Genomic DNA, 26,432 nt, shown 5'->3' on the forward strand with positions numbered 1-26,432 from the left:
CAAAGACTGGCCCTGGGTGTAACCTTGCATAAGCCATTAAACTTTTAGCAAAGTTTTTTTCAGATAGAGGCTGATCAGTACTGATTAGAAGATAATAGGAGTGTGGAAGAAAACAAAGACTCAAGAGTCTCGACATGGGGGAGATCTATTTAACAAGGATCGCGGATAATGATCCAGGCCAGTATCGCCGAGTATCGCTCAGGTGACTTGGTGAGATTTTAATATTAAATCATGGCCATAGATAATATTTTCTGTGATAGAATGCTGGCGCTGTCACAGTGGCGGATCCAGGGGAGGGCGATCGGGGCGATCGCCCCCCCTAGCAGGGGCTTGCTGCCGGCGGCTGCACAATATGTGCAGGTCCGCTCGGCAGTGACAATGTGCTGCCCGGCTGCTCTGAATGTGTAAAACACAATCAGAGCAGCCGGGCAGCACATTGTCACTGCCGAGCGGACCTGCACATATTGTGCAGCCGCCGGCAGCCTTGAAGTCAAAAAGGGGGCGGGGCCTAAATCGCCCCCCCCTAAATCGCCCGGGGTAGGATACTTTTCTAGATCCACCCCTGCGCTGTCACCATAGATTAATAAATAGACCTGGCATTCAGAAGAACATTATTGCCATACATTGAAATGTTTGTAGTAATACATTATAGCAACTGGTGAAAGTTGTATAGAGCTTTAATTTTCATCTGTTATCGCCGTCCTGAGATGGTGAGAACCATCTATCACTAAACCATCTTACGTTGCATCCCCGTCATGTCTGTGGTGAAACATCTTGTGTGAGTTACATGGAGATAGCCTGTTTAATATCATGCGTGTTGTATGCATGGATCACATGCCAGGGGTGATCATGATCAGTTTGTATGAGAAACGTAGGGATTATATTACTGCTATTTTCTTAACTATCCATGTGAGAGAAATATATTGGAACCTGCCATCTACTTTCCTCTCTAATGGTATTCCCACTATGGGGTCTATTTATGGTCTTTACCTTACCTGTGTCTATGGGGTCCACTGAAGCTGGACTGACTTTGCATGATTCCTACTATGAGCATGCGCAAGTTTTAGCCCCAAATGCGCATTGCGCCTTTAGCATTCGTGGGCAGCGCTAGGCTTCCGGTGAACAGTAAAAACTGTTTGCAGAAACATAGAATTTGACAGCAGATAAGAACCTCTTGGCCCTTCTATTTTGCCAATTTTTTATCCTATGGTAACCTCAAACTCTATTTGATCCTTAGTTCTTTGTAAGGAGATCCTTATATCTATCCCAAGCATGTTTAAACTGCTCTACTCTATAAGCCTCTACCACCTCTGATGGGAGGCTATTCCACTTATCCACTACCCTTTCTGTGAAGTAATTTTTTCTCAAAACTTTCTCTACCTACTTCCCTCCAGGAGGGAGGGGATTTCTGCTGGGGGTCCAGCATAATAAATTGCAGCGGTGCATGATTAGTGGTACCGATACATAATGATAAATAGATCCCTATGTCTTCTCAGTCCCTGTGTAAGCTGGTAATGCAATTATTATTACTCACAGTCACTCTGTGATGACTTGTATTAACAGTATTGTATTAACAGTGATTCAGATTTGCATTTCTTTGCATAAGTTTACTGTCCATGTATTATGAGATCTTTTTGTGCATAGTTATGAGGGGGATTAGTTTCTGGTTATAGTCACATCACATTTTATAAGACATTTAAACACATTTTCTGTTGCTCTAGAGGTTATGTTTGGATCAAATATTTGTGGGCTTAATTCCATTCTGCATGTTCGCCAGTATATTTGTGTGGCTATGATTACTTTCAGGGAAAAATGACAAAGAATAAGATAGGCATTGATGTGATTTTTCCACTGACATCTTTGGCACGGATAGCAATTAACCCTGAAAAAACCTTCAAAAAGCTTTGGTTTTCTCTACCAGACATTAAAATCTACCACCACACAGGGCTCAGAACCTCCATTCCCCAATGATAAATAGAAACCCTTCGATTATTTTATAAATTTCACAAACAGGATAAATACACAACAACCCCCCCATTGCAGTTTAATTAAAATAAAATTATGTTTAATTAGAATAAAGGGGAAATTATTACATCAATCACTTTGCGCCTATACAGGTTACGTTAACACCATTACCCATCTATTATGTTTGTGTCTATTGAGATTCCTTTATTCTATTATAACATAATGGTGAGGTGTGCCCATGGAGATCTGTCACTTTAGTTGAGACCACAATACATTTCAGCACCAGTTCACTCAGATTCTTTATATTTGGGGATTCACAGATCTATTTCCTCCTGTGGGCAGTATTTTGTAAACCTTAGCATAAGACTACATGTAGCAATATTGTTTGGAATAACCGGAGGGGAGGTGCAGAAAAAAAGATGCATGGAGAGTGGGTACAGAACAATAATGACAGGTACTGACAGGGTTACACTGTAGATATAGATAAATAATGAAGTTTTGGGAGTGGGGTGTAAGGAGAGCCCGGGGTACTGGAGGAGGGGGGAATACCAGGATACTGAAGGAGGGGGGGATACCAGGATACTGGAGGAAGGTAACAGGAGGAGGAGATCCAGGGACGCTGGGGAGAGAGCATCGGATACTGGTGCACAGTCCTGGGGCAGTGTACAGCCTGGGACCCGGGGAGAAGGACGGGGAGGGGGGATATGACAGGGGTGCAGGAGGCCGGCTCAGGGAGGAGTCAGGGCCGCGGGCACTGGCTGTTGGCTTCTTCTTTCCTCTGGCCAGAATCCTGAGCATAGCGGCTCCTCCACGTATCTCCCCCACGCCCGGCTCGGGGTGTCCACCCTCCTCCCCCACCCCTGACACCCGGCTCGGGTGCGCCTGTTGCCGGGACCACCATGACTCTCCGAGCCCGCGCTCTCTACGACTTCCGAGCGGAGAACCCAGGCGAGGTTTCCCTGCGGGAGTCGGAGGTGCTGGGTATCTGCAGCGAGCAGGACATCGAGGGCTGGCTGGAGGGAGTGAACAGCCGGGGGGAGCGGGGGTTGTTCCCGGCGTCCTACGTGGAAGTTATCCGAGGAGAGCCGGCCGGTCCTCCCCCACCACCACCACCGCCTCCCCCCTCCTCTGCTGCTGCCGGGGACACCCGCTACGCCAACCTGCCCCCGGGAGGGTACGAACCGCCCCAGCGGGCACAGGACACCTTCCAGCACTTCTCCCGGCCGAGCTCCCTCCAGTACCAGCAGAGCCAGGTCAGCGACGACGACTGGGACGACGAGTGGGACGACAGCAGCTCCACCACCACCGCCGCCGACGACGGAGCCCCGACCCCCGGCTACTACGGAGGCAGTTTCCATGACTACGAGAGCAGCAGGTACCGGCTGTCCACCCGCTCCGAGCTGCCGCCGGGCTCCTACTCCACCACCACCTCCACCATCTCCTCCTCCCAAGCCGCCAAGGGCTCGGCCACCGTGGGGCGCAACCTCAACCGCTTCTCGGCCTTCGTGAAGAGCGGCGGGGAGGCGTTCGTGCTGGGGGAGGTGGCCGGCTTCGTGCGGGACGGGGACAAGCTGTGCGTCCTGCAGGGGCCCCACGGGCCCGAGTGGCAGGAGAACCCCTACCCCTTCTACTGCACCATCGACGAGCCCACCAAGCAGACCAAGTTCAAGGGCATGAAGAGCTACATCTCCTACCGCCTGCTGCCCAGCCACAGCGGCCTGCAGGTCCACCGCCGCTACAAGCACTTCGACTGGCTGTACGCCCGGCTGCTGGAGAAGTTCCCGGTGGTGTCGGTGCCCCGCATCCCGGAGAAGCAGGCCACCGGCCGCTTCGAGGAGGACTTCATCTCCAAGCGCAGGAAGGGCCTGGTGTGGTGGATGGACCATATGTGCAGCCACCCGGTGCTGTCCCGCTGCGACGCCTTCCAGCACTTCCTCACCTGCACGGACGAGAAGGCCTGGAAGCTGGGCAAGAGGAAGTGCGAGAAGGACGAGATGGTGGGGGCCAGCTTCTTCCTCACCCTCAGCACCATGCCAGGGGCCCAGATCCTGGAGCCCCAGGAGGTGGAGGGCCAGCTGGACGCCTTCAAGTCCTTCGCCAAGAGGATGGACGAAGGGGTCCTGCAGATGAACCAGACGGCCGGGGAGTTTGCACGAAAGCAAGCCTCTGGGTTCAAGAAGGAGTACCAGAAGGTCGGGCTGGCCTTTAAGGGTCTGGGCCAGGCCTTTGAGATCGACCAGCAGCCCTTTTCTGCTGGGCTGAACCGGGCCATGGCTTTCACGGCGGATGCCTATGATGCCATTGGGGAAATGTTTGCAGAGCAGCCTCGCCAGGACCTGGATCCCATTATGGACTTGTTGGCTGTCTACCAGGGTCACCTGGCCAACTTCCCTGACATCATCCACGTCCAGAGAGGTAACCCCCTTCCCTATTCTAACCTGACACTGCTCTGGTCTGTCTTTGCTCACATAGCTGCTGTCTAGACAGTATATGGGTCCTTCAAATGAGTAATGATATCAGTGAGTGACATCCTTTGTATGGCTGCAGTGAACTTCATTCATTCATCAACATCATCATCAACATTTATTTATATAGCGCCAGCAGATTCCGTAGCGATTTACCATTCATTCATTCATCAACATCATCATCAACATTTATTTATATAGCGCCAGCAGATTCCGTAGCGCTTTACCATTCATTCATTCATTCATTGGTACATAGACTGTTACAATTATTTATGCCCTTATTTTATACTGTTTTCAAGTTACGCAATTTAATGCTTGATTTTGAAGATCAAAAAAACACATGTAACAGGATGATACTGTAATAATTGCAATTTTGTACCGGTCCACATTTAACTGCTGTCCTTACAAGAGCTATCCCTCTAACAATGTATATCTTTCCTGAGCTGCAATCTAGCAAGCAGCTGAATGGTCCCCTCTGTCAGTCCAACAACTAGTGTTTGTCAAGGTGTTTTACACCTGTCGGATAACTGACATATCAGCAATGTACTATAGTCTTTGTTCATGAGTAGATATTTAATTATTGCATCGTAGCAACTACATTGTTCTTATCAGATGTGACTGAGACGCTTTAAAGTTTTTTATAGTTTGTTATGCTGGCACTATATCTGACTAGCAAGTTAAATAATGTTTTCACAGTTTATTAATTGAGCTGTGCGTTACATTGCATATCAATAAACCAGTAATATAATCATAAAACCTTTAGACGTTTCTAAAAAAGAACAAGGCAACTTTATATACAGTGGATTAGGTCTATTGTACTGCACTAAAACTTGAAACATGTTAACCCCCCTCTTCCTCCTTTCCTATAACTAACCACCTGCATCTGCCCCTGATACTCTTTGGCTCTATTAGTGTAAGAAAAAATCCTGTTTAGATTATTAAATAGCTGTGACTGATGAGCTTTCCCCCTTTTACCACCAGAATGAGTAAACAGGTACTGGTGTCGCATTTTAAACAAAAATGAAGAATTTTATTTTTCTATAACTGTTATATAGATTCTGCTCAACCTTTCTGATTGTATCCTAATTAATAATACAATTGACACTAAAATAATACCATAGAATCATCTACGTCAAGATGATGTATTAAAATAATATTGTATATCATATTGATAAGCACCAGGTGGATCTGGTTTCTCTTCTTCCCAGGTGCTGTTTGTTAAAATTCAGCATCTAGTTGTTCAAAATTGAAATTATTTCTGTAACAGCTACAACAAAGATGCTGTAAAAATTGGGAATAAGGGATTCTGAAGTTAGAAAAAAAGCTAATTTGAAAACTCCCATATGCCGCTAGCCTTAACGAACGTAATTTGTATCCCGTTTGAATCATGATTGATGAATCTGATCAACTGAGCCCATTGTATTTATAAAAGCTACTCTCTGCTACTTCCTCTTAGAAATTTAAAATGTATCGCTTTCTTAGCCCATATTTGTTATATATATTGCAAACCTGTGACTATCCGTCACTTCTTGGATTCAAACAAGAGATGGAGTTAGATTTACTAAGCCTAGAAAGCAAAAGTGGAGGTGTTGCCCATAGCAACCATTCAGATTTCAGCTATCATTTATCTAGTACATTCTAGAACATGATAGCTAGAATCTGATTGGTTGCTAGGGGCAACACCTCCCCTTTTCCATTTAGAAGGTTTAGTAAATCTAACCCTTGATCTTTTCTCCGAAGTGGAATTAGACCACCAAGATCCTGGCTGACCTTTAATTTCAGTACAGCTATGTTAAAGATGCTGGTACTCTCTTGATGGACATTAGGCCATCTTAGACCTAATTGGTTGCAAATCACAACCTGTGTGCTCAAAAATACAGCAGATCCCAATTAAAATATGATTGGGATCTGGGTGTAAATGTATCAAGCTGAGCGTTTTCTAGTGGGTTTGAAAAGTGGAGATGTTGCCTATATCAACCAATCAGATTCTAGCTATCATTTTGTAGAATGTACTAAATAAATAATAGCTAGAATCTGATTGGTTTTTCAAACCCGCCAGAAAACTCTCAGCTTCATACATTTACCCCCTGGTGTTGCTCAGGTTGTATAATAAATGTGGTCGGACAATGACGATATCTGCCCATATTTGTGGTCATTGTCTAACCGAGATAACTGGTACCTGTGAGATGTGTATGTTCATAGAAGTTTATCTGTTCTCAGCATAAACACTAGCACCCACTTTATAAGCAGCCAGACAGGAAAATCTTAGCTTATAGAACTGAGAGATGTCCGTTTTCCATTTCCATTTTGTCACATTAATACGTATTGATAGATGTCCAGTATAGTTTTAAAATAAGTTAGTTTTTTGGACATATGTTTACATGGATATGTCATGTAAACCCTTCACCACTCAGGATATTCTCACGCCTATTTTGGCATTTTTTGGGTTAGTCACATTCCAACAATGTGTTATTTGCCTAAACAAACTACTGATATCAAAGTATACCTTGTCATCTTTCCCCAGAAGTCTTTGAATTTTCATAAAGTACCATTAGTTTGTTTATACCGCCTGACACGGAAATGAAAATCCCGAATGAACAAAAGTGTTTTTTGTGTCTTTTTATATCATTGAAAGTGCACAAAGAACACTAATTACTCCTAGAGCAGCCTCAACATTATAAATTACAACAATATTTTATTATGTATGGCAGAAATTTGCAGCGTTGCATAATGATGCTATCATGCTGGGGGCATAAATATACCCCAAAATGTGTAGGAATAAAAAACAAGCATACCACTTTATTAGACAACTCACTGCATCACATGAGGGGGCTCCTGAGTTTATTGAAGTCAGGATGGGGGAGATTGGTGCATTATAACCACTCATCTATGGAATGAATGCTTTAGTGTAGAGTTCTCTTGTTTGGTGACAATACTCATAGTTTCATGAAGCTAGGATGAAGGAGATTCGGCACTTTTAGTGCCCTTCCCCCATCCCCTGCACTGCATCTGTTTTGCACATATGTTTTTACTACTTTGAACCCCTTCAGTGCAAAGGACGAATCCCACTAGTCATCATCATTTATTAATATAGCGCCACTAATTACGCAGCGCTGTACAGAGATCTCATTCACATCAGTCCCTGCCCCATTGGAGCTTACAGTCTAAATTCCCTAATATAAACACAAACTCACACACAGACACAGACAGACAGGGAGACAGACAAAGAGGGAGAGACTAGGGTCAATTATGATAGCAGCCAATTAACCTACCAGTATGTTTTTTGGAGTGTGGGAGGAAACCGGAGGACCCGGAGGAAACCCACGCAAACACAGGGAGAACATACAAACTCCACACAGATAAGGCCATGGTCGGGAATCAAACTCATGACCCCAGTGCTGGGAGACAGAAGTGCTAACCACTATGCCACTGTGCTGCTCTAGTCCTTGGCACTGAAGGGGTTAAATGTTTATGATGCTTGCTGTTTTTCCATAATTCTGCTTCACTAAGCATTGACAAGCCTGAGTATTGAGTCACAGCAGTTGATGAATTCTCCCTGTCCTCTTAGAGTGGTTTCACACTGTGCTGCAGTTAACTGTGCAAATAGACTTTCTGTTATAAACTCACTAGAGAATAATCTCTAACTCCTTGTGGAACACAGGCCACACATGTTCAAGGAATTCTCCACCCAGGACCTTTATTTAACTTGTGTGTAGTGGCAGTTGTGGTGTTATGCAGCGACTTCAGCAAAACAACCCGACTATAGTCTGAAAGTGGCCCCGGTGACGTGCACATATTCTGCATATGGGTGTCAGTGTGTTTCACTTGTTGCGTCTGACAATAATTTGAAAATCCCCCTTTAGTTGTCGGCCCTTTCCACTGACGGCTGTCACAGCATTTGAAACCGCTGCAAACAGCGTTTTCTGGCTGAATCACCTCCGAAACTACCTGATTGAGAGGTAGATTTTTTTTAAACTTTCTAAAAAGGAAAGTGGAGGTGTTGCCCATAGCAACCAATCAGATTCTAGTTATCATTTATCCAATACATTCTAGAAAATGATAACTTAAATCTGATTGGTTGCTATGAGCCACTTTTCCGTTTATGAAGGTTTGATAAAGTTACCCCTGATGGAGGTATTTTTCAAATTCTGAGGGGCAGCGCAGGATCTCCTGTATAGCAACGCAGCATCTTTCCTCCATAAAAAGAGGATCACAGAAGTAAGTAAATTGCCCCATACATTAGGCAAACAAATTAAGGGTGGAGAACTTCCACCACTATGTAACTTCTCACTATAGTGATAACTGGTAGCAGTAGTTCAGTTGTAATAAAAGCTGTGCTTATTCGGATCCTTCATCTTCTTGTTATGACGGTTTGCATATTTGCAGAGTGGTGAGAGTTCCTGAATGTCACTGCCGTGAGTTAAATGTACTCTTGGGTCTGCATGTTTTCCAAATGGAGTAAGTGATTGAGTCCCTAAGATTTATTCACACCAACAGAGAACAGTGACTTTCTGTCCGGAGACGTTCTGTAGAATAGTAAATATTGTTAAACAAGCCTTTATGTAGGAGCAGCATAGTGCTCGTGCTATATTTTCTGTACTCCTTAACATGTTCAAAGGGTTTTTTTCTATCCAAAGATTAATATTGCATCATGTTGGTAATTCAACGTAAGATCGACTGACTTATGTTTTTCATACTTGAATTAGAAGCAGGGCTGCATTGTAATTACAATACATGTTTTCTATTTATACAAGAACATAATGTGTATCATATAATTATAAGTGTATATACACATCAATTCCAAAACAATCTTTTTACAGCACAAATTTACAGGTTCACACTCATTATATGAGTAAGGTATATCAGGCTTCCATTCTGCTATCTACAACATGGATCCATGATGCTCTCTGCTCAATAGACCATCTAAACCGAAAGTAGTCATTCTTTCAGAGGACCATTACCTAGCTGACAGCTGTGTGACAGCACAAGACAATTCCTTTGGTGCTTATTGAGCTTCTTAATTGTGATTGGTAACCCTGCAGTTTGCTGGTGCAGTATTAGCCGCCTCATGCAAAGTGAGAGTGGTTTTATGGGGCCGACATCCGTAGTAGCGCAGCGTTTATGCTCCTAGCAACAGACACACTTTTGGCTTCTATAGATGTCAGAAGCTCCTTGATACATTTTAAGGGCCACGTGTCCAGTCTTAAAAAGGGCTACATATTACCCTTAATCTCCATAATAAAAATAACCCCCCGTCTCTACATCATCCTCATCCCACATGCCCCACAGAGTACCACATGCCAATTAGACCCCCAATTGTTCAAAATTTCCCCATATGCCCACATACCCCACTTGTCACTAAATTCCACCTCATTGCCTCGGACCCTGTATGTCTTTCTGGCGTCCATTTAGCTGGTCGGTCAGCCTGGAGCCCATAGAGGAAGGTAGGACAGCACATTGTGCAGACCGCACCGCACTCCCCTCTCCTCCTTCTCCAATTAGTTGTGCTGTGTGTGCTTCCTGCATTGTGTAAAGGAAGTAATGTGATGTGTAGCTGGCTGCTCCCATCAGGTCCAGTCTTATTTTCTGCATTATGAAATAAAGCTAAGAACAAGTCCGAGTGAGAGCCATGTACAATCGTGCATAAGAGTGAGCCTGAGAAGTGTCAGGGTGTTGTAAGTCGTCTAAGACGGCGCTGTACATGCGGTAGCGTAATCACTGAAGCAGCATGTAATGGGTTGTACGTTTAATAAGTGTATCCTCAATAATAACATACATGCCTTTATATCATTAAAACTGCAACTAAATAGCCCCCAGGTGCTGCTCTCCTTGTCAGAGCTGTGACTCGCACACGTAGTTGTTTGACCAGTGGGTATTGAGTGTTCAAAGAATTTGACAGTTGTCATATGTACTTTCTATTGTTGCCCTGTACTGTACGGCTGCCTGGGGCAGTGTTTGTACCTCCTTCCCTGCAACATTGTTCTGTACAGGCCCTTCAACTGCTTTGCTTCTTTCTCAGTAATGGAGTGACATTAAGTGACCTTAAAGGGTAATTTCCCTAAAAAAAATAAAACATTTTTTTTTTATTAATTCAAATCAGGGTTTAGGTGGAGATTACCATAATGAAGGATAACAAAGTACTGGTCTTTCTAACCCATTTTCTGGGGTCCTCATCTATACATTAGTTTGCCAGATATAGTGCCAATGATGCTCTCTGCCAAGGGTAATGGCATTCCTCAGCCAGTCAATGGGTAGATAACCGCCGCCCACTGTTGCGTCCTGCTGCCGAAGTTCTTTATTTAATAATGAAAGTCCTATTCTGAAAGCTGCTGGGGCTGCCTGTTTGCTAATTCTCTAAGTCCAGGCATTGTGACTGTGTGATGTTTGCTTTTGACGCTTGTTAACTAAGCAACAAATACTAAGACTTCTATTTACTTTGATTAGAAGAAGCGTCTCCTTTTCACAAGATATTTCTATAACCTTGTTATGTTTTGTCCCAAAATACCTATCGCATATTAGGAGCTTAAATGGCAACAGAAATGTGTCCTATAGAACTACGTTGTGATTCCTTGTGAAGTCACAATTAAAAAAAAAAATGAAAGCAAGAGAGGAGCGGAGCTGCCCCCAAGTCCACACCAAACATAACACCCTCCACCAACACACGTACACAGGCAGGTAAGTCATCTCTGCGGACTGGGATGGGGAGGTGACTTACCTACAGCTCGGCTGAGGGAAACCAATGACCTGATCCCTACTTTTTATTCTTTACTGACCATGCCTCATGTTACCCTTATCAGACTGCCTGTCTCCCCTAGTTCTCCTGCTGCCTATCTCTCTGCTCTCCCCTTATGCTTCTCCTTCTGCTTGTTTGTCCTTCTCACTTTCCTCCCCTTCCTTGTGCTGGTCTCCAACTACAAGTGAGTCTGCGCAGTTGACTGTGGCAAATGGCAGCAATATTCGTGCAGTACAGCTGGCAATGGGCATTGTGCCCATTGCATGAAATCTTTAATGTAGATGCCGACAACAACAACAACAGTCTCCCACCCCGTCCTCCCAAATGGGCAACATCTTTAAATTGATCAGGTCTTATCATTTGCTTTACCTGGGAGACTGGCTGTCGTTTCCATACTGAGAACACCATGCCGTTGAAGGATAACACCATGGGGTAAATGTATCAAGCTGAGAGTTTTCCGGTGGGTTTGAAAAGTGGAGATGTTGCCTATACCAACCAATCGGATTCTAGCTATCGTTTTGTAGAATGTACTAAATAAATGATAGCTAGAATCTGATTGGTTTTTCAAACCCGCCGGAAAACTCTCCGCTTGATACATTTATCCCCATATGTGATTGCTTAGCCCAGAGGTGCTCAGTGTTGTGTGAGTGACACAGATCTGACAAACATTATATGGCAAAAGATTTGCAGGGTCAGACACCCCATGGTCAGAAATGTTTTGTGTTCATATTGATGTCCCCAAGTATACTTTATGTGCAGAAATACAATCCCAATTTTTGTGCTATTTAACAATAATATAATTACTTGGAGGTGATGAGTGAGGTCTGGCAGCAGCCATTACATCCACACACCTGTGATAGCGTAAGTACAGCACAAGTAGGTGAGAAAGCGTCTGCAGACACTTCTTTTAGGAGAGATGGCACAATTTTGGGGCACGTGGGCAGTATAGAAATGTCTGTTGCACAAAGAACATTGGTGTGTGCCCATCTATGCATCAGACCCTATTTTTCCAACAGTTGCAAGTTTGAGATGGTTTGGCAGAATATATATATATATATATAGATCTTTATAAAAATGTTTTTTCCACAAAGCTGCCTCCTTTCTACAAAAAATAAATAAAGCAAAACAATAAATTAAAATAATACTTCTATGTGTGCTGTAAGCCCGGGAGAATGTAATTCTTGATGTGCCCTTAGTTGCACTGATGTCGGAATGGCATAAAAGCTTAAGTCTCTCCCATCGTCTGACCTCAACAACAGAACACTAGATGCAGTTTCCAACAATTATTCATTACGTAGCCGTACTTTGTGTGTAGAAAGACATTTGTGTTCTTCAGCCGTCTGCTATGACTGAATTCCAGTTAGGCTTGGACGTTATTGTTGGTATCGGGCCAAATTAAAGTGATTTCTTTTCCCTGGTGACATTAGACTTGCTTTGGTCTTGTATGTTGATTGTTTTACATTAAAACCTGTGTAAGTACTTTTAGGATAAAGCAAACGTCTGCACACCTTTCTCTTTGTACTTATCCCAACTGTACATATATCCTGCTACAGTCTTCTAATTTATTATTTATTAGACCCCCCCCCCCCCTCAATATATCCACAAAGGATTGCCATCCCATAAGGGGGGAGTAGGTCCCCTTACTGAAAGGGTTGATTGTTTTTTTACCATCACCTAATCAATTCAGATTGTTTCACTAGGAAAATAGGTAAATGTGGAACATGGTATTTTGAGCTGGGCGAGGTTAGATTAGGTTATGTTGGCTGATGACAGAACCTGTTTCTGACAGATGCTGGCTACTCTGATGCAAGCCAAAGTTTAGGCTGGCCTTTATTTGGTCAACATCTGTTGCAGCAACAAGGATGACCTTCAATCATTCAGTTGTTGAAACAAGAGTTTACGTTTTATTATATTAATCACCACAGATTTTCAGTTATTGCGACAGAATTGCTGAGAATCCAAGTTTACAGCTCATTCGGTGTGGGAAGCGGGGGAGGATTCACACAATATTTTGTGGCTGTGAATTGACATGTTTTTTTCTCATACGAAACGCGGCTTCCCAATTGCTAAGAGAATACAGTAAGAGTGAAAGTGTATGCAGTTCAGTTATGTAACTTATGACATGGACAGTGCAGAATTCAAAGTTTGGAACTATGCAAATAAAATTAATTGCACACTTGATGAAGGGAAGAGGTTTGTGCCCAACCCAAAACATTATGGTGTATATTGAGGTCTGACCTAAATAAGGTCTAAAGATCTTTGTTTTTCCCTAAAGCTGGCGACAGCGACAATGCTAAGAAAACATTGTACTTCTAGCAGAACTGGGACATTTTAGGAGATGTCCACAAATCACATATAGGGGGTAAAAAGTAAAAGTGGACACCACCCATCATCATCATCATCACCATTTATTTATATAGCGCCACTAATTCCGCAGCGCTGTACAGAGAACTCGTTCACATCAGTCCCTGCCCCATTGGAGCTTACAGTCTAAGCTCTCTAACACACACACAGACAGAGAGAGAGACTAGGGTCAATTTGATAGCAACCAATTAACCTACTAGTATGTTTTTGGAGTGTGGGAGGAAACCGGAGCACCCGGAGGAAACCCATGCAAACACAGGAACATACAAACACCACACATGGTCGGGAATTTAACTCATGACCCCAGTGCTTTGAGGCAGAAGTGCTAACCACAAGGCCACCGTACTGCACCCTTGACATTCGTTTAGCAGAAAGCACCTTGCAACCCCAACCCCAATATTATTATTGAATGTTGAAGCTTTGTTTAATCTAGTCTGCATGTATAGATTTTGCAATAATTCGTATATAATTACAGTTACTCTTACTTACTGAACGCTAACAGCAAAAGTTGAAGTAATATATGAGAGATCACATTTCAAAGCGTTCACTAACATTTTCCCGTGAATCAGATTGTGTCTGTTTGCCAGCAGAGAAGTCATTGCTTCCTTCTGATTTAGGTCCCCCCACCCCCTCCCAACAGATTCATATTTATCTATAGCCCTTCCCAATGACTTAGGGCTTGACTGAATAATACCACTTTCATACTGCCGCCCCGGCAATATCCCGGGTTGTTAACCGGGGATATTGCCGGGGCACAGGGCAGTATAGATAAGAAGATTCCCGGGTCGGGCGGGTTCATACTGCACCTGCCCGACCCGGGTTTTAGAAAAAAAAAGTGTAAAAAAATGTTTTAATTAATAAAAAATACATAACAAATGTTTACTTAACTTATTTTCAGCCAGCGGTGTCTCCGGTGCATTGCCGGCTGTCAGGGGGACCTCTGGTTACTAAAATGACGTAATTTCTAGTCCATTAGAAATGACATCATTTTAGTACCCAGAGGTCCCCCTGACAGCCGGCAACGCACTGGAGACACTGCTGGCTGAAAATAAGTTAAGTAAACATTTGTTATGTATTTTTTATTAATTAAAATCATTTTTTTACACTTTGCCATTTTTTATTTTATTTTACAGTATGAATGGTGAGACCCGGGAATTACACGGGTTGCACCATTCATACTGCAGGCGAGCGGGGTCCAACCCGGGAATTACCCCTTGCAAAATCCCGGGTCTAAGTCCCGGGATTTTAGACCCGGGATTTTGTGGTTGGACTATTCATACTGCACCAAGACCCGGGTTTTTCAGCGTGCCTCTGCAAAAACCCGGGTTTTTGGTGCAGTATGAATGGGGTATCAGCATACTTCTTATGTGTAGTTACTAGGATGACCCAAAGCCCTCTCAGACTCCTTAGTGCTGGAAACAGTAATTCTTCCAAGATTTGTGTGTTGGAATTTATTATTTGCAAATATTCCACTTGTTAATGCATATTCTGTTTCCTGTTTGGGAATAAAAAACGTGTGCTAAGAAATTATCTGCTAGGAATGTTGCAAAAGGAAGCAATTTGAACATTCCTATCAGGTGACCGTAACCTGCAAAGAAGTACAAAACAATGTAGTATTGTTAGAATTACCAATTTTATTTTTATTTATTTATTTTTAGTTTTGTGTAATTGAATTTTAAGTGCTTTCGGTTGGTGACCTGACAATAATTTTGTTTTGTGTTGCTGAAAGGCTTTCCTCCTTTTATACTGCTGTGATTGAAATCAGAAATGTCTAGCACAACAAAACAAATGAATAGTCTGAGCACTGATCACCAGCCTGGACCTGTGTGACATGGGCTCTCCGGTAGATAGACACTTCTCTAGCTGGAACATAAACATGACTAGGAGGGATAATAGATAGCAGACACCACTTCCAATACTTTGTGTACTGTTACAAAAGAGGACCCGCGTGGGGTACAGTTTAAGGAAAATAGTAGAATTAATGAGTCTTACATCCAACTCATCGGCTGCCTTTTAAATGATGTCTGACAAATAGGGATACGAGTTAGGAAAATTACCAAATCAAATTCATTTTACAAAGGGCTTGTTTACACCTTTGTGCTGTTAATATGCTTTTCAGCTGCTAACTCCTGAAAACCGCATTATGAATGGCACCATCACACTGCTGCGCTTTAAGGGGTCTAGTTATGACCAGTTGCAAATTGCTCTTGTTAATTTTAATTTCTTATCGCAATGATAGGAAATGAATTAGCGCAGCAATTTATTAGAATTGATTAGCGGGACAGCGGCACCGATAGGCGTCTGTCGCAGCGAATAATCTATAGTAAAGTGATCACGATCACTTTACTAACTGGGTCTGGTTGCATTTGTGATGGGGGGAGCACAAAGCATCTGAAAATCCCTCTCCATCCATGCTCTCCCCATAGGTTATTGCCGGTATAGTCATCTTCAGATGGCATTAGTTACCGGGTCAAGCCGCTGCTTTGAAAATACTTCAATCAATAGAAGCAAGACCTCCTAACTAGATCCGTAAAGCTGGGTACACACTGCAGGGTTTTTGTTCAATAATCTGCTCAACCAGCCGACATACTGCCGCTCATTCGAAAGTCGGGTCAGTGTGTGTAGTGACACGATGGTCAAAAGTCTGCCCAAATGGACGATTATCGCCTCATTTGGTTGGTCGTACCGTTAAATATTTTCCGATCAATCACCTAACGATCATGTAGTGTGTATGCACTCCTCATGCTGACGATCTCCATAGAGTTTACAGAGTCGGGCTCTTTTCAGCCGATGTTAGCACTGAATGTCAGAGGGAATAAATGTAGAGAGTGTTGTAGAAGGAATAATTCATTTGTTCGTTCTGAGACAGAATATTTCATTTCAGAGTCACAGAAGCTAGCAAAATTCGTTAGGACATGTGGATAGTTATAATAAGGCTGTTTTAATAAGTGTGACAATAATGAATGGATGAATATTGTGCTGTCACTCTCTGAAGACTAGAGGACCAGACAAAGAGCACAGATCTGAAGGTAAATCGTGTCAGTGTGTATGGATGAATCGTCAGACTGATCGGACCTTCAGTCGTAGGTACAATCGTTTGAGATAATGCGTTGGTCTGAACAATTCTTCAGTGTGTACCCAGCTTTAGGTACTTGTTTTAATTGTGTCTGACATCCCTCTCAAGCTGGGTACACACCACACTTTTCTCAAACAGCCGACATACGACCACTCGTTCAAAAGTCGGGTCAGTGTGTGCAGTGACACGATGGTGGAAAGTCTCCCCAAATGGACGATTGTCGTCTCATTTGGTTGGTCGTACTGTTCAATATTTTCGTTCCAATCTCGTTTCCGCTGTGTAGTGTGTATAAACTTCCGACCGATCCACAACAGCGAGTACGAAATTACAGTCATTGCTCACGACAACATGGCTGAAATTTCTTTAGTGTGTACCTAGCTTCACACAGATTCTCATCAGCACACACTGTCACAGATTTAACATTTTATAACTTCTTTTCAAAGACCAACAAGGACAAAAGTAATATAAACCAAACCTGTAAATAAAAGACTGTCTTTCACAGACCATTAACACAGTATATATATATATCCATGTCACTTCAACTCAATTTGTGTAATAATATACATGTTGGACATAGAAGCAGCTGACCAAGGTCTCCAAATCTTACTGAATGGGCCCAGTTGGGACATATGTCAGTAAAAAATTTTTTAGGAAGTTGTAAAATAATTGTAGCAAATGGACATAGTAGACAGTGCTATGCGGTTTAACAGAATAGTTTTCCTGCCATAAAAAGATTAACAATCTCGACTAGTCACGAGGTGTTGTGTAGTAGGATCAACGTCTCTGCAACAAACCTCTTAGGACGCCGTCTGTAGGTCATAAACATCACTGGCCAACAAGCGTGTTGGATATATCTTATACTCTATATATCCATTTAATTTGTACCCAATGGTCTTTAGAATCGCTGTTCTGTTAAAAGCAGATGGAAGTTATTTCCTCATACGTTTTGTTATCATCCAGATCAGGATTGTTAGTTCTCTCTTTGGATATAGACTTCTCAATGTAAAAGGGAAGTTGTTCTAGTAAAGCCCAATAAATGGTTCATACCGGATTATTTATGGAAAGAGTTTCACTATATCTTGTTATGCTTGATATGAATGATCTGTCAACCCTACTTGTGATCCCAGTGTTAGGATAAGAGAGCTACAAATTACAAAGTATATATGTATGAATTTTATCAGAACTGAATATATTTGCGATAGAACATTGACTGTGGAGGAAGATTTTTTTTTCCAACACACAGCAAACTTCCTGTCCAGTAATTGACTAAATAAATATGATCTTATTGATGTGCAGGTTACTATATTTAACAGTATATAACAATCAGCAATGCTGTCAATATAAGGTGCCTATGTATTGTAATACTTTCTGAATGCAGCGTTTTCACTTAATATGTCTAAGGTGACTAATTGCAATTTAATAACTTTGCTAAAATCACTCCCATCAATCAAACAGTAATATTTATTTAGTCAGTGAGCGCCTCCCTTGTGTGTGTGTGTGTGTGTGTTTTGCATTGTGTCATAAGGGTGGGACCCCCCTGACGACTACAGAGCTGCTCATGCACCAAAGAAGGAGTGCAGTCCCTTGATCTGTTATATTTAGGAGCTGTGAATAACAGAGCAGTCTGTCTACATTCAGATAATGCAGTTTGTAGAGGTGTGCCCTATGTAAATATAGTCCTGGCAGACAGACCTTTCCCCTGATCCTGGGTGACTTCTGATAACGTCTAATTTTATGTTTCCAACACATTTTGCTGGGTTCTTTCCCCCACACCTTCCTTACCTTTATATCATTGTTTGTGGTATGTTTATATTGTAAACTCCCAATATTGTCCAGCTGCTGCAGATTATACTGGCACTTTATTATTCATTTATTATTGACGTGAATTGTTAGGGATCTTTTTATAGAACGCAATTTGAAAGTATTTTGAATGTGTCCATGACCTGGATTTTTGAGGATAGGGTAACTACCAAGTGATCAGCAGATTTGGGTCAATTAAAGAATAGGTATAACCCAAAGTACGGTGGCTTAGTGGTTAGTTCAATTCCCGACCATGGCCTTATCTGTGTGGCGTTTGCATGTTCTCCCCGTGTTTGCGTGGGTTTCCTCTGGGTGCTCCGGTTTCCTCCCACACTCCAAAAACATACTGGTAGGTTAATTGGCTGCTATCAAAAACTGACCCTAGTCTCTATCTCTCTCTCTGTCTGTCTGTCTATCTGTGACTGTAAGCTCCAATGGGGCAGTGGCTGATGTGAGTGAGTTCTCTGTACAGTGCTGCAGAATCGGTGGCGCTATATAAATAAATGGTGATGATGATGATGATGATACTCCTTTGTCTGTTTGTTTCCTAGATACATTCCATAGCAAAGTGTATCTAGCCTTAACAGACTGTCCCTGTGGTATACAGGAGGAGGTTTGAGGCAGTCCTCTGTCTACATCCGCTCTCAGTGCTCTGACATCTGGGCGGCATCAGCAGAGTGGTACAAAAAGCTATTCCTGCTATTTAGTTCAAACCTGATTATTTTTGGCTTATGACTTGCTGGCAGGGGCTGAACGTAGCCCCAGGACTGCACATTTAACAAGCCCCCACCTCTAGATAAAAATCTCAAAGCAAAGCTCCTATAGATTCATCTATTTACATTTAAAAGAAAAACAAAGCAACAACCTTTTATAATTTTTTTTTTTTTTTAATTTTTATATCAATCTAGAACTGGAAGCCCAAGTCCCGGCCTCCAGGTCCAGAGCACATACGGGAGCCGGGAGCCGGCTGCCCGGGTCACACATGTACAGAGGGACCCTGCACTGCTGGTCAGTGTGGCCGGAGCATTGAGCACCATCTGCCCCAACAGCGTTTTATTGATTGTGTGTTGGGAACTCTGCAATATTGTAAGGTGGTCATTAATAGACCTTAGAGTTTCACCAGTGACTAAAGATCTGGAGCCTGATTCATTAAGGATCTTAACTTAAGAAACTTCTTATTTCAGTCTCCTGGACAAAACCATGTTACAATGTGCTACATGAAAAAACAGTATTTAACTTATGTGCAAAACAGAAAACTAATTTGCACCCCCTGCATTGTAATATGGTTTTGTCCAGGAGACTGTAATAAGAAGTTTCCTAAGTTAAGATCCTTAATGAATCAGGCCTCTGGTGAATGTATTGGATGTTGCCTCACGGCCAGTGGATCAGAATATGTACAGAATTACAGTTTGACGTGTGTGAGTATTAGTTGAATCAGTGGGTCTGATGTAAAAGGCTTACCAATGGGATACTGCAGGAAAGGGTTGGCACCCCCATTGTTGTCTATTCATTGTCTTGATACAAATCAGGAATATAACAAAGGAAAGTTTAGCCCAATGTATGTTCCAGACAAATGTGAAGATAAACGATTTGAACTCCTGAAACCAAGTTGTAGGATGTGTTTAACATACAGCCGTGGAGTATAACACATAATTAGCAAAGCTTGTTCAGGACCCAGAGTGATGGCTTACAGCTGTATATTGTGCCCCTGCAATCCCTTTAATATAAAAAGGAAGGGCACACAGGGTTATATTATTTACATTAAACACAGATGATAAGTAGGCACAAGGAGAATGTTTCCTGCTAACAGCTAAATTGCTCATTACATCTGTTTTGGGTTCTTTTTAGTCATTGTCTGAATCCACTTAAGGAAATACTATCTGACTCTGTATGATTAAAACAGAAATCAGACTAGCAGGCAGGTCAAAAACATTTCAAAGGCTTATTGAACAAAGTGTCTTTAGTGGATATATGAATTGTATGCAAACTGTAATTGCATATTTATCGTGGTTGTAGTGTGTGGGACGTTTGCCTTTTTTCTCAGATAAACCTCCGTTTTGCAGTCTCCGATTTTATACTTCCCTGAGATTAGCAATTCTTTTTTTTTTTTTTTCTTTTTTTTTTTAGCAAGCCCCATATTCCCTAATGCATTTCAGTAGGCTTATTTCTTTGCACTGTTCCCCCATAACACACCGCTCTGGGTGTCAATTTTCAGCTATGTGACGAAAATTGTGACTATTTTCAGGTAAACCTTAACAAACCATAACTGTTACCCCCCATGTGTTTCTGTTCCCTCACCATTATTTTATATGAAGATTTTAAGACTCACAGTTTACACCAATGATTCCTGATCCCTTAAAGTGAAATGAAGGTTTTTCTGTCATTATGGATTTGCCACATTTTACTTCTAAACCTAAACATTAATTACCCACTGAATGTACAAATACTGTAACCTACTAGTCTCATATACAGATGCCCTCTTTCATGTAGTAACTGTGGGCAGCATAATGGCTCAGTGGTTAGCACTTCTGCCTCACAGCACTCACTTCAGTCCCTGCCATTATGGGGCTTACAGTCTAAATTCCCTAACATAGACACACACACAGAGAGAGAGAGAGAGACTAGGGTCAATTTTTGATAGCAGCCAATTAACCTACTAGTATGTTTTTGGAGTGTGGGAGGAAACCGGAGCACCCAGAGGAAACCCAGGCAAACACATACAAAACAAAGAAGGCAAAGAACATACAAACTCCGCACAGATAAGGCCATGGTCGGGAATTGAACTCCTGACCCCAGTGCTGTGAGGCAGAAGTGCTAACCACTGAGCCACCGTGCTACCATCACATTTTAAATTTTCCCCCTCCAATGCAACATGGTTTTGCCAAAGTGCAAAGTTACTCATTTTTTTGCTTTACTTTCCTTAATGAATCGGACCCTATAATTATAAAACAAAAAGGGGCAAAAAGCTAAAAGTACATGGTTTTAGTCTACTGTAGTAATTAAAAAGCAAATACCTTTACATGAATAATTCTAGAAAACCCTCATCTATTACTTCTGTATCGGGCGCTATGGAATCTGTGGCGCCGTGCAAATAAATTATTAATAATACGTTTCAAACTTATAGGGTCCAACAAAATAAAATGCGCAATAATATTCAGTTTATGCAATGTAGTTCCTAAGGATCCTTTTCTCGATTTCTGTTTTCACCATGGCATAAAAAAAAAGACAAATAACTGTTGATCGCAATAACACAGTTATTGAATATATGAAAAGGAAAAAAATAAAATAAAGACATTGAATATACGTCTTTGCACTATCAAGGCAATGATCAAGAAATTCAGACTCACTAAGAGCGTGATGAACTTGCAATGAACAGGACGCTGGTATATCTTCTCCACACAGTGAGGAAAACTGTGAGGACTGCAGAATGTGTCGGCATTTTGAGATCGCCAAATCCGCGGTTAGACGTTGACTACTGCAGACAACCAGGAAGAACTAAAGTGACTGTACTTTTCAACACCATCGGTAGTTTTGGCGTCGGGAGATGAACATAAACCTGGAAAAGAACTGGTGGATTGTTGATGTGGGGTTCTTGTGTTGTGACTGGGCTGGTGGCCATTGTAAAGGACATCAATTATCGTGTGTGTATATGTATATATGTGTTTGTGTATGTATGTGTGTGTGTATATATATATATATATATATATATATATATATATATATATATATATATATATATATATATATATATATAGTGTGTGTGTGTATATGTATATGTGTATATATATATATATATATATATTACTCTTTCCTGGAGGGAAGGTGAAGTGTGAGGACAGGGGGGACCAGGTCATGTTTGTTTTCTTTCCCCACTTACACAATGATGCAAAAGCGTCATTTTTCCGCAGGGGTGGGGCCAAGATAGCCCGAATCACCGCAAATGGCGTCAGGGAGGCTCCCATCCTGCCCACTTCACTAAGAATTGGCCAGGATGTGAGAGAATGGCCGACTCCTGGAATTTGGGGGACTGGGTAAGAGATGTATAGATATATATAATGTGTGTGTACTATATTATATACTGATCTCATATTAGAATTGGCAGAGTACTCATACTTATTCCTTGTGTGCTTGTAGCGTTTCCTCTTCTGCTGAAGTGTGAATTCCATATCTGGCACTTAACTCTGAGCACCGTCATCCAGATCATCTTGGAGGCCCTTTTTGCTTACTCACAGGGAACCAGACTCCATCTGGCAGACAGCTTTAAGGCTAAAAATAGACCTATTTCTCCCTGTTTTATATTTTATTTTCACTTTGTGGCTTCTGAGATAAACGATGGTACTCCCATGTTTGAGAGATGCTTCAATCACAATACATCTGTTGTTTAAGAGGAGGAAGTTTGAAGGTGGGCATCTACTTTAATAACAAAAAAAATTGTATCCTACAGAGTAGTGGTCGCATTAATGTTTTCATAGTTCTTTCTGATACATGAGACTGCCCCTCTGTTGAGGATAAAAAACAATGAGCAATAGAAGGCCGCAGTGTGTCTGTAGCTAAGGACGCTTGCAGCAGCCCTGCCCCTTATAAAGAGCATCTTATGTTATATTATGCAATTGTTATATATTATTACTCTTGTTCTGTGACCAGCTCTGCTTTAGCCCTATGTTCCTAGTTTTGCAATACGCTGCCAGAGTACTTTCACAATTCCATACCTCCAAAATGTCCCGATTCTGGCACAGGAGTGCTACCGAGTCCCCAAGACTGCCTTTGTTCTGTCATAGCCAAAAGGAAGAACAAGAGTAATAATAATTACTTTCAAAGAAAAATAAAGAGCATGGAGGAATAGCATATTTCTAACCATAAGGAGAACTGTACGCATCTCAAGCTGTGTCCACATTTTCGGGCTGCACCCACTTTGTGGGATTCCCTCCCTCGCACAGTTATACTTTCCTCTAGTCTTCAAACCTTCCAGCGTACTCTGAAAACACACCTCTTCGGGCAAGCTTATAATATTCCTCTACCACCACCTTAATCTCCCCTATTACCACCCTCTACACAGCTAACACAAGACAACAACGCTTTGACCAACTTAGTTGTGTGACTGAGCATACAGCCCACTAAATACTTTTACCTTTGCGTTCTAGCTGGTCCAGTGTGTAATATGATGTAGCACGTGCTTTTGTGTTTCAAACTCCCATTGTCCTATAGATTGTAAGCTTGCGAGCAGGGTTCTCTTACCTCTCTGTCTGTATGTATTACCCAGTATTGTCTTATTAATGTTTGTTCCCAATTGTAAAGCGCTCCGGAATTTGCTGGCAATATATAAGTGATGATGATGATCAGCAGCATATGCTCCTGGTTTATAAGTCTTCACCAGCGGGTATTTGTACCTGCCTCATAGCAGGTGCAAAATATACCATTCTTAACAGTCATATATGTGTGTTTATGCAGGTCTTCCCTCCCCTGTCTCGCCTCTCCAGGGGCAGATGGGCATAATTGTCAGATATGTGCTGGACTGTATGGGTCTTTTGGTCTATGGTGTATTGCTGGACTGTATGGGTGTATGGTGTATTGCTGGACTGTATGGGTGTATGGTGTATTGCTGGACTGTATGGGTCTATTGGTGTATGGTGTATTGCTGGACTGTATGGGTCTATTGGTGTATGGTGTATTGCTGGACTGTATGGGTCTATTGGTGTATGGTGTATTGCTGGACTGTATGGGTCTATTGGTGTATTGATGTATTGCTGGACTGTATGGGTCTATTGGTGTATTGATGTATGGTGTATTGCTGGACTGTATGGGTCTATTGGTGTATGGTGTATTGCTGGACTGTATGGGTGTTTGCTTTCTTTTTTCACATAGTGTACCTCCCACTGTGCATCAGTCACATAGTGTACCTCCCACTGTGCATCAGTCACATAGTGTACCTCCCACTGTGCATCAGTCACATAGTGTACCTCCCACTGTGCATCAGTCACATAGTGTACCTCCCACTGTGCATCAGTCACATAGTGTACCTCCCACTGTGCATCAGTCACATAGTGTACCTCCCACTGTGCATCAGTCACATAGTGTACCTCCCACTGTGCATCAGTCACATAGTGTACCTCCCACTGTGCATCAGTCACATAGTGTACCTCCCACTGTGCATCAGTCACATAGTGTACCTCCCACTGTGCATCAGTCACATAGTGTACCTCCCACTGTGCATCAGTCACATAGTGTACCTCCCACTGTGCATCAGTCACATAGTGTACCTCCCACTGTGCATCAGTCACATAGTGTACCTCCCACTGTGCATCAGTCACATAGTGTACCTCCCACTGTGCATCAGTCACATAGTGTACCTCCCACTGTGCATCAGTCACATAGTGTACCTCCCACTGTGCATCAGTCACATAGTGTACCTCCCACTGTGCATCAGTCACATAGTGTACCTCCCACTGTGCATCAGTCACATAGTGTACCTCCCACTGTGCATCAGTCACATAGTGTACCTCCCACTGTGCATCAGTCACATAGTGTACCTCCCACTGTGCATCAGTCACATAGTGTACCTCCCACTGTGCATCAGTCACATAGTGTACCTCCCACTGTGCATCAGTCACATAGTGTACCTCCCACTGTGCATCAGTCCCATAGTGAGCAACCTGATCTGAAGCTAAATAGAGAATTGTGTAAATGTGACCACACTGGCAGTGTTTTGGGTGCAGAATTTTACTCCACATAAATAAATAATATAGTGTGACCCCCCCTGGTGCCGATGATTCAGGGAGGACGGCTCCTCACCAGTACATGAATGTAGTCTGTAATCTTCATTGGCTGTATTGTATTATTGCTGTTTTCTGTCCTTTATCCATAGTGATAAGAACATGAATCTGGAAGTGTGTGTGATAAACACCAGACTCTACTAAGGAGAAGAGGGGAACTGGTGGAATAGTCGGACTAGAGGGACCATTTATCTGCCGTCATTCTTCTATGTTTGTCCTAATGTTATCATCAATTCCCCTTTATGTTGTTTAGCTGGAACATGCTGGATTTTATTTCTAGATGGCTAAGTAACTAGTTTCACCACTTTAGTGCAGATGCTAATATCTTGGTGAGTGATGCCCTAAAACCTACTCCCAGCATGCCTGAGTGCAGCCATTGTGTCTCACATACATCCCTGTGTGATGCAGAGACTGCTGGAGGCTGCCGATGAATGAATCCTGTTTAGGATCTTTGTGTGGGTGCATGGCTTCACCTCACTGCTATGGGGATGTTACATTTGACTTCATATTGAAATACTAAGTGATAAACTTGTATAGCTAGAAGATGAGTTGTTTGCCTGTCATTAAATCGAGGAATGTCGGTCTTTGCCTACAATTACTGTACTGTGTGCAAATGTCTGAACGCTGCAAGGTTGTGACCTGTAGAAACTTGAAAGACCTCACTAACTGCCCCCACGCAGGACATGTCCTTAGAATGTGAGACATTGCATAACTGGAACTGCTAGATCCTGATTAACCAATCTGTAATGATGGCTTTGTCTCAAATTTTCCGTATGAATGAATATATGGGTGTCTTACTTTGACAGAATGCCAATATACTAGCTATGTATTAAAGGTGCCCCCATCGCCTGCATACAGTGAAGGAGGCTATTTTGTGAGATAAAGAGATGTTCGATATTGTCGCTTATTTAGTCACTAGGAACCAGGTAGATGTATGAAAGCAGCTTAACCAGTGATCTCACTGCGATACTTTGTTCTTTATGATGTCTGTGGTTCCTGGCTAACAGGTTGTCTTCTCATGAACATCTAGCTCAAAAACTGGCTGCCCCGGCTGTGTGTGGTCAATGGTTGTATTTTAAACCAGGTTAAATAAGGCCAACATATACATTTTAAAGTAAATTGTCATAGACTCATCCTCATCCCATCATTGAAACCTACCAGCCCTCCTTGTCACTCCACTGCCTCCATAACCCTAACCTCTACCCCCAATCAGCTTCTCCCTCCTCATTTCCACCCCTCCCCCCTAGAATGTAAGCTCT

General features: G+C 42.5%; 1 protein-coding gene across 1 annotated transcript; it reads left to right on the forward strand.

Annotated features, from left to right (window-relative positions):
- Nucleotides 1-2,659: 2,659 nt before the first annotated feature.
- Nucleotides 2,660-4,463, forward strand: SNX18 (sorting nexin 18). Its single transcript, XM_075184010.1, has one exon. The coding sequence runs from the start codon at nt 2,865-2,867 to the stop codon at nt 4,446-4,448; it is 1,584 nt and encodes a 527-aa protein (XP_075040111.1). The 5' UTR covers nt 2,660-2,864; the 3' UTR covers nt 4,449-4,463.
- Nucleotides 4,464-26,432: the final 21,969 nt, after the last annotated feature.

The sequence above is a fragment of the Mixophyes fleayi genome, chromosome 1, assembly GCF_038048845.1.
Source record: "Mixophyes fleayi isolate aMixFle1 chromosome 1, aMixFle1.hap1, whole genome shotgun sequence".
NCBI lineage: Eukaryota > Metazoa > Chordata > Amphibia > Anura > Limnodynastidae > Mixophyes > Mixophyes fleayi.

What these genes read in the sequence shown, in the direction of transcription:
- SNX18 (XM_075184010.1), top strand. Translation starts at nt 2,865, where the DNA reads ATGACTCTCCGAGCCCGCGCTCTCTACGACTTCCGAGCGGAGAACCCA.